A 14,112-nucleotide genomic window follows, 5' to 3' on the forward strand; every position below is an offset into this window, starting at 1 on the left:
TGAACAGGGCTCTGGACATAATTGGATAACACTTAACCATGATTCATACCTCAAGCCATTCTTGTTCATTATATTCCAACATGACATTCTCATTACATTGGATTTTTACTCAAGTACATATTCTGTTAGCAACAGCAAAATGCCTTGAAGCCAAATGATTTTCTAATTCATTACCTAAACCCAATTTAGCAGCAGTTGTAATTCCCCCGGGTCTTGGTCACCATTCTACTCAATTTTATTTTACTGTATTCTGCTCTGGTCAACTACACGCCACCGTGTGCTCACCCCCACCCCCATCCCCGCTCTCCTGCTCCTTACTGCAATCCCCTCACTTACACACTTTTAGTTTGGTTGTCATCGATCATGTTGGCAGCTTTTGTTTATTCTACAAGCTATTTTTGTACTACATCATGACATATTCTGCCTCTTCTGTCCTCTCCTTGTCCACTCTGTTCTCTTGAATCCATCTGGCCTCTACTGTCCTTCCACACCCTAAAAAAATGAACATCCTGCCCTGCTGTGGTCTGTCCTGAACCTCTCCACTGCTGTCAAACCAACCACATCCCATCTTACCCTGACTCAACTGTCACCTAACTGTACTTTATTCCTCTCACTTCACTGTGCTGTAACCTTCAATATTGATTACTCACCTCTTTCCTATTTTTTTATTATACTTGTCTAACTCTTAAACAGCCTATCCTGTCATCAATACCCCATTCATCTTACCCTTCCCTGTCCGTGTCTTCCTCATCCCACAATACTCCACTTCCTTCATGAGAGTCTGCCCATTCATATTCCACCATATTAGTTTACGCTACTAAATGGTCAAAACCCAACTTTCTTCCCTGGTCAATAATGATATTCATCATCACTGACATTGCTGAAAAATCATGTATTCTGTGTATACTGGCCTAGCTTGTTATACTACCTTGACCCTAACCTACTCTACTTTAGCTTATCCCACTCTCACACTATCCGTCACTGCCTCTGTAGTCTATCCTTTACTATAGTCCCCTATGCCGGTGTTGACATGCTGCTGTCCTACCCTGTGCCACGTACACCCATCTTATCCTCCCCCCTTTTTCTTACCCGTGACTTCTCTTCCAGTTTGGTCATCATGATAATATTGGCTGTGTGCTGCTCCCACACCATCCTCCAGAAGTCCCCGAATGTCTCAGGGAGGGAGCCCTGAGTGGCGATATAGGCATTCTGACGGCGGTAGCCATCAATATAGTTAGCGTTGATGTAGTCACTGCCTGGGACACCTGCAAAACAAGGAGAGAGTCAAGGTTAGGGAGCGTGGTGGAAAAGGGCAGGGAGAGAAGTAGAGTGGAAGCAGAGTGAGGAGGAGGATGAATTGTGACGGGCTGAAGTGTGTGAGAGAGGGACGAGCTCACCCAGAGAACCTGCTGAAACACCCCACATTATTTCATGTGTGCCCGCTGCATCGTGTGTGATTGATGAATGGCATTAGGGTTGAATGTCTCTGCACTGATCACAGGAAAACACTCTTTGTCCAAGTAATTTTCTTTGCAGATGAACCTGACTCTTATTCTCATTCATGGTGAAATAATCTATATGGATTATTTAAAGTCTTTTGCCATGAAAGCAGGTTTATGTCCCAGCAATAAAGAGTGTGGATCATCTGAGGTCATGGCTAGGAGATTAATGTTTTCACAGGACCAAGCGTCCTTTGGTGTTGGATTGTTCAGCCGTCTTGTTTTATAATACATGCTAAGACGATCATGGGCCTAATCTGAGTATACTCTGGATGTGTCGCTTTGAATGGCAATATGACTGTAAGGCCGTCTCTGTGTAAGACTCGGCTGACACTGTTTGTCCTGGAAGGGATTGTGTGTGTGTGTGTGTGTGTGTGTGTGTGTGTGTGTGTGTGTGTGTGTGTGTGTGTGTGAGTGCGCGTGACCGTCTGTGTGTGTTTGATTTAGGATCAGTCCTGCTCATCTGGGGCCTAATACCATAATCCGAAAAATCACTGAGTCACAGCTCAAACATGCACACATACACCAGAACACCAATGTACACACACAAACATACACACAGACGTGCACGCGCACATTCAGCCGTGACCCGATTCTGCCGAAGTAGGACACAAAACTCCTTTTGAGTCGTCTGATCGCAGTTTACATTTAAAAAGATGGAAGTCAATGAGCAAACAGTAGAATCCCGACAGGAGGAAACTCCTGGAGCTGATTCTCCTCCAGCATTTTATTTTATGAGCCCGACACGGTTCCATACAGTTGTAAAACCCTGAGCCATCATTGCACACACACCACAGACACACACAAATTGGAATGACAGAGGAGTGTGGGGTGTTCATACAACTTATTTTAAATGGGATGGGGACAGATGGTAAGAAGAGCTTCTAACACATGTTTGTCAACCTCAGTCTTTAAAAGACAGCTTGGCTAAAGGCTTTGATGTGCTACAACTTCATTGCAAGGGACTATAGCAGAAGCACTGTGCAGATAAAACACACACACACACACACTTCCAGTCACTTGGTGGCTACACTGGCTTGGCAGAGAGTGTGTGTTCATGAATGTGTGGAGGAGACTGGGAGCAAAAGTGCATATCTGCGCTTGTTTTCATCCTGTGCATGTGTTTTAAATCTTTAGTGTGTGTGTGTGTGTGTGTTTGGACATGCTCAAGAGTATATGTGTTTTCTAAGCAGAAAGAAAGACAGACAGCCAGGGCTCCAGGACAGGCGGGGGTGGAAGGGCTGCTCACACATGCTCTGCCCAGATAAGACTCATCTGTTTGGGCTTGGCCTCCCACTGCCTCCCTCTCTCCACATTGGAGCTGCCAGTTTCTCTGCCTCAGGTCTTTCCCAGCTGAGGTGGGTGAGTGCGCATCAAAATGCACACTGAGAACAGGACTGAGACTATTTTTTCTTCTCATTTTTCAGACCGTTCAAAAAGATGAAATCCAAGAAAATGGGCACACCATGAAAATATATTAGCAACTAGGCTATAAATAAAGTGTGAGGCCTAAATTATTTTCACAGATACTGAAGTGGACAAGTGAGAGACTGTATCAGTTGTATGATGAGGTGCCTCAGAGGGTGGGAAACAGCAGTTTGTTTGGATCCTGAAATTATTATTTCAATGGTGAATATGCAATGCACGCACAGGATTTCATATGTGTTCTACCATCTACACACAGTCATGGACAGCAGTTCTCTCACACACAAATCAACACAGATTCAACTCAAATTCATGTGTGTGTGCCTCAGTACTTGTGATGGCTCTCATTGATACTCCCCAGCCTCTAACCCAACCTCATCCATCATAACTAAATGCCCAGTCTAAACCCTTACCATGTCCTTAACCCTGAAACCAAGTCATAAACCTCAAGCAGCCTTTAAAGAAGTGAGGAAGTGACTGAAATGCTCTCACTTCCTAAAAATGTCCTCATTATCAACATCTGTACTCTTGTACAAACACAGGAGTATACACACACACACACACACACACACACACACACACACACACACACACACACACACACACACACACACTTACCCTCAATGCTGGAGAGTATAACCCTGGAGTGATCATAGGCAATGACGTTAGCGTAGCGGTTCTTTGGTTTGTTGACCTCCAAGTTGGAGTTCTCCCATGTGAACTGCTGACCGGGGTCGACGGACTACAAGACACATGGGTCAAAGTAAGAGCAAGGAAGATGCACAGACATACTTGCAGAATTATTACAGTCCTTTGATTTTGAGTAGTTTCAGACAGTGAGCACCAGTGAATGCTTTAGTCAAGTTTTTCGTTTAAAGAGATGTTTTGGTTCTATTAAAAATGTAATTACTGGTTTTCAAATGGTTATACCAGCGTGTGGCATGTCAGTAGGATTATGTTCTGAAAAAGTGGCCACAGCAAACATGCTCTAGGTATTCATTACAGCAAGGGAAAAAAAATCCCCTTTTTTGATTAAAATGCTGAAAAAACTGTTATTGTCAATAAGTCAAAGGTCACTTGCATAAGAAGCCGAGAACTAACAACTCTTTTAAAATATCTTTTCAAAAACCACTTTTCAACCCTTGCAGTGTTGTAAGACGTGGCATGCACTGTCTCTAACAATATCAGACATACACTATGAGCAGTACCGCTTCAACTCAAGTGTTACATCTTAAGCTCTGCCTCAAATGCAGAAATTGGCATCTGGAAAGCAAGAATTGGACAATCCCATTTGAGTGTAAAGGCATTGTCCAGTGTTGCTGTACCGTAACCCCGACATAAGAAACTGAGTACAAATTGAAAATGAACAAGGCTTTATTGATACTGCAACCCAATATCCCATTTCTTGAAACAACAATGAGGTAGGGACTTTCCACTTATGACAGAAAAATAGCTACCAGAGAAAGATGATAAAAGCCCAATAAATTCCTTTGGGGGAGAAAGGATGGTTGTGTTAGACCAACACATTAAGTTCCTGGAGGGTAATTACAGTGTAACCATTACAGTTAGCTGGGAGAGGCAGACATGAGGTCATTATGAGGCTGTCAATGGAGAGGGACGAAGAGGAGAGAGCCAGAGCAGTTTAGCAATTCTGAATATTTTATGACACATAATTATGGTTTGGTTGGGGGAAAAAATGGACAGGGGTGGTACTGGATGAGTGTGTGGATGTGTGTGTGTGTGTGTGTGTTTGAGGCAGCTTTCTGTGCGCTGCTCAACATCATGTGTGTCTGATTATTACACCGCAATCGTTTCTCTCTCTCTCTCTCTCTCTTTCGCCATCTATCCCTCCTCCATCCGTCTCTCTCGTTCCCTCGTTAAGGGTTCAGGACCGAACAAAGCACACAGTCATGCAGAGAGAATGTGAGGCTCAACCGAGCGGTTCCAACTCACACCACAATTACATACGGCTTCTCCCTCACTGTCTCTTCCACCCTCCTTTACCCTCTCTCCTGACGCTTTTCTCCCTGAAACATCCTCCCTCTGTTTTTCTACTCTTTGCATAATGTGTCCTTCTCTTCTTCGAAATATGTATCTCTGTCACACACAATTTGGCTCTCTCTTGTGGTAGCCAATTAGAGCCTTATGTCTCCTTCTTCACCCAGAGGCCATCAGTTTAAACTGATTTTTTTTTTCTTTTTTCTCTTTTTTTTTTGCAAGGAAAAGAAAACATTTTTACCCCTTTAATAGCTCTCTGTGGAGCTCATTGTGATGCCAGCACCATTTGCAACAGAGCCAGGGAAATATTGGGAAATATTTCTACTGATGTGTGTTTTTTTTGTTTTTTTTTTTTTACTGCAGTTCAGCACACCAAGTTCAGGCACATTGTTATCGCCATGTTGATGCTTTTTTTGGGTTCCACATTAACTGTACTGCAAGTTGTAGAAAACTAATCAAAAATCTTTTTTTTTTTTTTGCAGAGAACACTTGAATCGTGTATCTCCTGGCGAGTTTGCTCCCTGTCTTTATTTATCTCTCCTCTTTCTCCACCAGAGGATTGATAACCATCTGGCCGTAAGCAAACTCTCTCTGAGCTTGCAATTTCAATTTCTCTTTACATTTGTATAGATAACAACAAGACAGTAGATGGGGGAAGATGTGCTTCATCTTGTATCGTTCTATGAAGACAAATCAAAATGCAACTTAACCGCAGAGAGTATGTGAGGGGGAATGTACAGCGCTCACCACTGAAATTGCATCGACACAAAAAAAAGTGATGAGTGAAAGATAAATGCGTGTGACTGCATCAAAACCAGATGAATTCTCCAAGTTAAAGATTTTCAGGGACAGATAATCAGCATTCCTACCTCGTACTCTTGAGAGAACTTGAGATTGTCGTTTGCCTTGAGGCGCTCAATGTGATCTGCCAGCTCAGAGATGGGGACAGGCGGGTGACTTGCCATGCCTGCCGAGCACAGAAATAGAAAAAGAGGCCATTTCTATACACGTACAACTAAACTCTTTGGGAGGAAAATGTTAAGAGTTAGGATTCTCAGAGGATGTGTTGTTTAGTGTTCTGTCCATGGTCAGTGCAGGAAGCAAATGGAAGTGTTGTTTTTTTTTTTTGTTGTTTTTTTTTTGTTAAGTGACCATTTTCTCTCTAGGCAGACAGAGAGAACAATGTGCGTGTTCTGAAAGTTACTGAGGCACAATAACATGTCCTCAGAGTAAATGCACACTGCTGGTGAAGATAAAAAAAGACTATGACACAGGCAGTTAAAAAATTTAGCATGAAGAAAAAAAAAAAAACATATTTGGGTTTTTAAAGAAGTAGTCCAGAGGCATTTTGATGAAATGTTGTCAATTCAAGCAGCTTCATCCTATTTGGGATGGACGGTTAGTTAGCATGAAAAATGGGAAAGGAAGGAAAGAAGGAAAGAAGGAAAGAAAGAAAGAAAGAAAGAAAGAAAGAAAGAAAGAAAGAAAGAAAGAAAGAAAGAATAATGATGACAGAGAGAAAAAGGAGCTCTATGGTGGACTAAGACCAACTAACTTGACAAACGCCGATAACCACGGTACACTGATACACGGTAGGCTGAAAAGGGAAACAACACCAGGGTTAATCCTGTTCACACAGACACATCTAATACTCAGGAAATCACAGATCCAACTACACTGTGTGTTTGTGTGTACGTGTGTTCACGAGTGTCCAGTCTACCTGGAGTCTGGAAGTTAATTCTGCGTAGCTCCACGGGATCAGTGGGATGGTGAGATGACATGGCTTTGCTGCAAGGAAAACTGCCCTTCCTGCCTTCGGCCTCAGCTCTTTTTCTGGAATAACACATCAACAGACAGCATTTACATGTACCTCTACCTGATAAACCGAACCCTTTTCCCAGCATGAAAAAACACTGGGAGGCTGGGAAAAGTGGGATTTGTAAACTTAAGCATAACCTCAATTTGGGGGGGTTTGTATTGAAATGAATGGACCACAGTAATGTGAGTGTTGAACTTTGGAGAAACCACTGCTTCCCACTTAACATCGTTAGTTGAACATTTACAGGAATAGCTGTACTTCTAAGGAAACTTCTCTGTTTCATATTCTAACAGAGGTTTGGCTGACTGCGGGTTTGGTGTTGCAGCTTTTTATATGTTAATGGCCAGCTCATTGTCTGAGATGAGGGTGGGTGTCTCCTTTTGTTAGTCTCCTCTGAAGTTAGAAGCGACATTAAGGCTATCAAAATGAAAAACCTCATGCAGCGCCATGACCACTGCTTCCTACTCTGAATATTTACAAAGTGATTTTATGCCCACATCTTTATCCAGTGCACTGGTTAAATTGTACAACTCTCAGTGTACAATTTAGACAGTACACTACAGGTTAATATACAACCATCAGAGAAACATCAGGATAATCCCGACTCTATTGGCATCTACTCTATTATCTATAGTATTCTTTGCAAAGGCTTTGCAAGGAAAATATCCCTTTAGGACAGAGGAAATGGTAATAGATAGTGTTTGTTTACCTGTCAGGTTTGCTGGATCCAAACAGGGAGAGGGGCAGATAAAAGAACAGACAAGGATGAATAACATTAGTGTCCAATCAAAAAACATCAGGGACTAAAGCTATGCCGAACTCATCATTCTCTCCCTCTCACTAAGAGTAATCACATTCTTATAGTTTATGTTAGATATTTAAAACAGCACTTCCTGTAGACATGAGGATGAGCCGTGGAATATAAATCAAAATGACAAAAACTTCATCTTTGGTTTTCACACAACGCTGCCTAACCATTGTCACCCAGCACACTCTCACACTGTGACATCCCCTACATAATAACATGCAGGAAACATAACAAAGTGCATCTCAGCTCCAAGTGAGACACTAATGGCTGCAGACCACCACAGGTTACACTCCAGGGCTTATGAACTTTAAATCATTACCATCAAGGTTAATAATTTTGCTATGCCACATTGGTTGCAGCAATTATTTGTGTGCGTTAACAAAGCTCTAGCTAGAAGACCAGATAATTATCATGAATTATGCTATTGAGCGATAATGTTATCTTCTCTTTTCTGCTCTGTTAGCTAACTTTTCTCCCTGTGTATAGATTTAAAAACAGATCACACAGCAAACACTGGCATCGCTACAAGAACCTGTGAGCTAAATTCAGCCATGATTAGTAAAAGATTGAGATGTTTATAGTCTCATTGCCTCATTGCGGAGGAGCAATAAATATACCTTAATGTAAGCCTTGTATGTTCCATAAGTAATCAATGCACATAATGAACCAACCTGGCTTTGCTCAGCTTTTGTTTACGACCTTGTTTTGTTAAAGGTGAATTGAAAACTGCTGCTTGAGGCAAGACAACCTATCTAATGGCATCAGGAGTCTTTACAGCAGATCCACAACAGTTTTCATTGTCAGGCTCCTTTTTTGAAAAAAAAAAAAAAAAAAAAAGTAGCTATCGACAAACCTAGCGACTTGTAATGCACATATGAGACACTGTGGTTATAAACTCAGGATTTTTGCAGCAGAAGAGCAGCAGCTTGGACATGGCTTGGAGCTGACTGCTGGTTAACATGTGGTCTTAATGATGATATGTTAACCAGTCACTATTTCATACTTGCTCTGTTGTCTGACAACAGAAACAAGTACACATGTAAATGAAAACAGCTATATTCAAATACTATATATGTGAGCACAGAGAGCAGCAGTGAAACAAAAAGATAAAGCGCTGAAACCAGCCGACACTAAGCAGACCTTGTCTTGTTGATTTCCTTTCTCCTGCTCTCACTAATCCAGTGATTTATTAAACTGTTTTTTTTTTTCTTCCTGGCTTCATGATGCTGTCTTTACCTCTTGAAGAGGAGAATGGCGATGACGATGCAGACAATGAAGATCACAGCCAGGACAGGCCCCACAACCCACAGCAGGCCCTCCTCTTCGTCAACCATTGGCTTGGGATCCACATCCAGTGAGGTCACGGGGTCAGAGTAAGGACTAGTGGCATACATGGTCTGCAGGAAGAGATGGTTTAATTGTGCATTTCCACACATAAATTAGACGAAATTGCTTTCAGATGGATGAACTATGTGTTAGAGTGTGTTTGTTTTGTTGTTACTCACATTCTCTGAGAGGTCTAGCAGCGCGAGCACAAAAAACACATACTCCTGTCCATTCTGCAGTGGACGGTTGCGGAAGTCACCATAGTTTCGTCCGTCGCCTAGCGTGAACTCCAGGGGGAGGGTCTTAAAGTGAGCAGTGACATAGGCCCTGGGATCTGATTGGCCAGCCTGTCTGCGGATGCGAAGGGCACGACTGACACTTGTCCTGTTGATCTCTTTCAGGAGCTGAGAGGAAAGAAAACAGGGAACGGGTTTACATGGACAAAGAGAGGAGAGGGGAAAAGGGCAGGACCAAGGAGGAATTAGAGAACTGAAACAAAGGTAGCAAAGAGTTTAAAAGATGATAAATGATAGAAAATGGTGGAATAAAAGCCTCAACAGTGAAAGAAAAATGGGCTGTATGGAGAAATATCACCTTCGCACAAATGTCTCCATCATCAACTGAATTGCTGCCACATTTAGCCATTGAGAGAGTGGGCACCATAAAAACTCTATTGAAACTAATCTCACACATGGATGTGCTTTCAGAACAGCATAATAAGGTAAGAATGAAGATGAAGTCTTTAGAAAAAAGCAGGAAGTGGAATTAGATGGGAAATGGCACGTGAAAGTATTGTTTGGATTAGTCTTGCATAGCCAGACCAATCTTTTTTTGGACTGAACAGGTCACCTTTATATAATATGGTACAAACAGTCTGATATAACTGAGGCAGAAAACCTTGCCACGAGGCTCAGCACATATCTTTGTTTATGTCACCTAATCTTGTTTATATAGCCTTATTACAGCATTACGCTATACATGTCACCTATTCGTGTATCTACTCCTAATCACATTTAATACTGATCATCTTCACAGAACATCACTATTACCAATCAATAAGCTCTTCATTTTACCTCGTCCAGGTTCATCTGATCAGGCTCCTCCCAGGGATTCAGGAACTTTCCTCTCTGCTTCTTCAGTGGCACCACCACCACATAGTAACCCCTGAAATATAGCATGCGTGCAGTGGGTTTACACTCAGGAAAATATACCATGGATATACCAATATACCATCAGTGCTTTGACAGTAAAAGGAATAAATCACAATTTTTTTGAAATAAACAAATTTCAGCGTGTTTGTGGCTGTGCTTTATCCATGTGCTCTTGGGCAACTGAGACCAAAGTTGGTCTTGATGGTCAGACCAGCACCTTGCATGGTAGCTCACTACCAACAGTGTGAGTGTGTGAAACTGTAAAGCGATTTGCTATATCAATTCAGCTATTTTTCACTTATTTCCTTTTTTCGGGGAATTAGACGAGAAGATTGATACCAGTATCACAGCTGTGCATTACATATGAATATACAGCCAGCCGCCCGTTAGCTTAGCTTAGCATATAACCTAGAAAACAGGGGTAGTAACATGTAGACTAGCTCTGTGTAAAGGGAAAACACTATATCTTCTTCGTTTAGTTAGTTTAATCGAGTCGTTTAATTACAGAGCTTAAGAGGTGCTTGTAGGCAAAGCCAGCTAGCTGTTTCAAGTGCTATATAAACATGAGAGTGGTATAAGTCTTCTCATGTAGCAGCAGCAGCTGTGACACGTCACCGTAAGTCCAACAGTGTGGTTGTTTTTGGAACCTGTCTGCAGCCACGTGTTCAACAGAGACAATAATATCACTGAAGGAAGGGAATTTTCAGTAGCAGTCAGACCACAAGAACCCGTCGAGGAATGAGGGCAGAGACACCAAAAATCATCCATGTGTCCTCGGCAGATGACTCGCTCCAGTGCTCCATGTCGACACTTAAACATTCACTGTGCTGACAGTACTGTGTGGCACAGCAGAAAGTAGCTTCCTTTCGGCCAAATGTGAGAAAATGAGAACTTGTTGTTGCTCTCTAGCAGAAAGAGCCAGCAAAATAAAATGGTATGTCCTTAAATCTGGAAATTTTGCAGAGATAAATTGATCCAAAAAGCTAATCAAAAAAAAAAACAACAGTTTTTGTTACTATCTTGGATCAAGTCACCTAAGCTGGGAAAGACTGGGACTAAAAGAGAAAAATACTGTTTGGGACTCAAAAACACCCTGAAACACTTGTGAGGTGACAGAGACAAATTGCAGGAAAATGGCTCTGAGCACGAGTGAGTAGCATGTGGAGAGACTCTGGCTGTGCTTCAAGGATGAATAAGAAGGAGTGCTTCCTCTTGGTGTCTATATTTGTTCTTGGTTACAAAAAACAGATAAGATTATCAGCTTTGTGCTTTCATTCGGCCTGTTGTGGGAGTTCTCAGACTATTGCTTTGCTGCCAGCTCAGAGAAATCCCTCCTGATAGACCAATAAATGAAAAGCAGCAACAGGAGGAAATAGTGAAATTACCTCTCACGGTCTACAGAACAACTCATTTCACAACGACCTAACTGGAGCCAATTCTGCATTTATCACAACACTCACACCTGTTCATTAAACTAAACCAGTTGTTTAACACGCTCATTAACATCCCTCACTCTGTCCTCCATCTCTACCTGACTTTGGCTGTGGTCTGCACAGTTGGTAGCTGCACAGTCACCATGCCGTCTGCGTTAGTTTTTCCCACCACGGTAGGTTTGGTCTTCAGGATGTCCGGGGCCGTGGTGGCAGTGACACGGTGCTGCAGGCCCCCGGCGCTGTTGGCCCGGTTGGTGAGCAGAAAGGAGTACTGAGTGTCTGGCTCCAATCCAGTGATCAGCTTCTGAGTTTGCTTGCCGTCCACCTCAACAGACTGGCCTTTTCCATACAGGATCTGGACAAGGGGTGGTTCACATCATTGAGCGTTATATCTAACACTATGCAGGCTAAATCAATGCTACAAACTCTTGTTTGTACATAATAAAAGTACTTTAATTTACCTGCATAGAGGGAAATAGATATATTTGAGCTGTTATCAAAGACTGTCTGTCCTTAACTTCACTTTTCCCTGTTTTATATGTATATCTGAGGCACAAAGCCTCTACAGTTTGCTTTTGGTGCTGTTTGGTGTTAATGCAAACTAAACACATCCTCTATTTATTTTACATTAAAAGTGTTCCAGCAGCCCAAAGAACATAATCCATTTATGTCCCTGCAGGCTTATCAGCTAACAGACAAGAGAAGCAGAGTTTCATCAACAGCAGCTTAACACCAAGAAAACTGGGCAAAATAGTTGGAAATGATACAATCCATTATTTTGAAATTAGGAAGTGAACCATTGTAAAACCATTTTAAAAACCTCCTTTAGCCTTTATTTCTGACCTGGCTTTATTTGTTTGTACACCATTTGAGCCCGGGCTATTATTCGAATTCCATTTTGTATATAAAACTATATCTAAATGGCAAAGTGCAAATGCACTTACGGTGAAGGGTTGGGCAGGGTTCTTGTCTCGGATCTCCCAGGACAGCAGAACAGAGTTCTTCATGGCTGCTTTTACTCTGAAGTTGGTGGCAAAAACTAAGATACAGCAGAAGAGAAAAATAAAAGAAGGAAACAAAAAACATGAATATGATTCCACGGTCTCATTTAATCTCTCTGCTGAACCAAACATAATGGCCTTACCTGTGTATCACTCTAGTACCAGTCTCAAGCTAACTATCTGCTCTGTTCAACATACAGTGAGTGTGACTGGACAGGGATACTTGCCCAAGACCCAAGACTCTTACCTTGATTTGGGAAAAGGACGTTGGGTCTAAGACTACAGTGACAAGACAACAAAAAAGGACACGTAGGATGCTGTCATCAGATGTTGTGTGTCTGAGTGTGCGTGCGCATGTGGGACAATATATGCACAGTTGTGCTGTTAGGAAGCGCGTCTTGCGTCCTGAGCAATGAAGATGGGTTGGTATAAATAGAGTGCGAGTCCTACCTTGGTCTAGCCGCTGCGTCCTAAACTGGACACTGGGGCTGTACGGCCCAGGGCCAACAGCTGTGAATGCGCACACCCTGACATCATACACAGTATCGGGACTCAGACCCTCCAACAACACACTGGACCCAGGAGCGGGCACCACAACTTCTGAGGCGTTCCCTCGACTGTTTATATCCTTGTACAGGACCGAGTACTTTGCAATTTTCCCATTTTGCTCGATCAGAGGGACTGATTTCCATGCCAGCTGGAGGGAGGTGGCAGAAGCTTCCTCAGAGATGATATTTTCTGGGTATCCACTGGGGGCGTCCTCTGGAGTAGTCACCTCCTTTACTGCGTCCTCTCCATAGCCCATTTTATTACGGGCAGAGAGCCTGAACACATAGTTAGCTCCTTTGTGGATGTCCTGGGCGGTGTAGCGGTTCTCCTTGCTGGGGAACTCCACCACCGTAAAGGGAAGGACGTCGATGCGGCCAAAGGTGAGGCGGTACCCCAGGAGTGGGGTGGGTGGATTTGGTGGTGGATACCACTGAAGCAGAGCAGTACCTGAATCAGTGGCACTCACCATCAGTTTGGGTTTCTCAGGCACTAGAGAGGGAAACAGAGAGAGAATAATGAAGAGATAATTAGAGGATAATTGCAAAGCACATTACTTATAACCTCAAGCAAAATCTGGTCAATATGGCACCAAGTGACTGGCTTCTTACTGGCACAGCAAGGTGTGACAGAGTGAGACAAACCAATTCGGTGATTTAATGGCCTCTAGTAGTACCATTGTCCCAAAGCTCATTGCTGTGTTATGTGTATTTGTGTGTGGTTTTTTAGCTCTATGTCTTTCAGTATGTCTGTGTAAGATTTAGTGTGGACACACTTACGTGGCAGGGCAGTGCAGACTGTAACAGGTTTGCTGCGAGCACCATCGCCTTTGGCAGTGTAAGCCCCCACTGATACAGAGTAGGAAGTGTCTGCCTTCAGGTCTCCAAGAACGACCTCCTGCAGGACAACAAAAAGCAGTGTCGGCTGTAAAAGGCAACTACTTTTATGTGCCCTCAGGACAATGACCAGGACTTCAATTTAATAAAAAAGTCTAGGTCAAAACCAGTGAAAAAAATGCACCCTCTGTGCAAAAAAGCTACAACTCTGTGCTTTCTTCTGACAGTGTACCGGTGCAGACAGTTATTCAGCTCTTTTCTCAGGCCAGG

The 14,112-nt window shown here is 42.8% G+C and overlaps 1 protein-coding gene across 7 annotated transcripts in view; it reads right to left on the minus strand.

Annotated features, from left to right (window-relative positions):
- Positions 1-14,112, minus strand: part of ptprdb (protein tyrosine phosphatase receptor type Db) — a 145,153-nt gene that overhangs the window by 13,634 nt on the left and 117,407 nt on the right. For 3 of the 7 annotated variants that reach the window (XM_071503780.1, XM_071503779.1, XM_071503782.1), the window contains 12 exons: positions 13,786-13,903; positions 12,911-13,498; positions 12,404-12,498; positions 11,558-11,814; positions 9,949-10,039; positions 9,055-9,279; positions 8,786-8,946; positions 6,643-6,755; positions 6,478-6,519; positions 5,792-5,889; positions 3,543-3,666; positions 1,090-1,265 (listed from right to left, as the gene is read on the minus strand). In XM_071503780.1, the coding sequence (XP_071359881.1) occupies positions 1,090-1,265; positions 3,543-3,666; positions 5,792-5,889; positions 6,478-6,519; positions 6,643-6,755; positions 8,786-8,946; positions 9,055-9,279; positions 9,949-10,039; positions 11,558-11,814; positions 12,404-12,498; positions 12,911-13,498; positions 13,786-13,903 (2,088 nt within the window). The remainder of the gene's footprint in view (positions 1-1,089; positions 1,266-3,542; positions 3,667-5,791; positions 5,890-6,477; positions 6,520-6,642; positions 6,756-8,785; positions 8,947-9,054; positions 9,280-9,948; positions 10,040-11,557; positions 11,815-12,403; positions 12,499-12,910; positions 13,499-13,785; positions 13,904-14,112) is intronic. The other 4 variants (XM_071503787.1, XM_071503781.1, XM_071503783.1 and 1 more) reach the window with 3 other exon arrangements.

Source organism: Trachinotus anak, unplaced genomic scaffold (assembly GCF_046630095.1).
Source record: "Trachinotus anak isolate AG129_WGS33_773 ecotype Australia unplaced genomic scaffold, CSIRO_AGI_Tana_v1 ptg000019l, whole genome shotgun sequence".
Taxonomy (NCBI): Eukaryota; Metazoa; Chordata; class Actinopteri; order Carangiformes; family Carangidae; genus Trachinotus; species Trachinotus anak.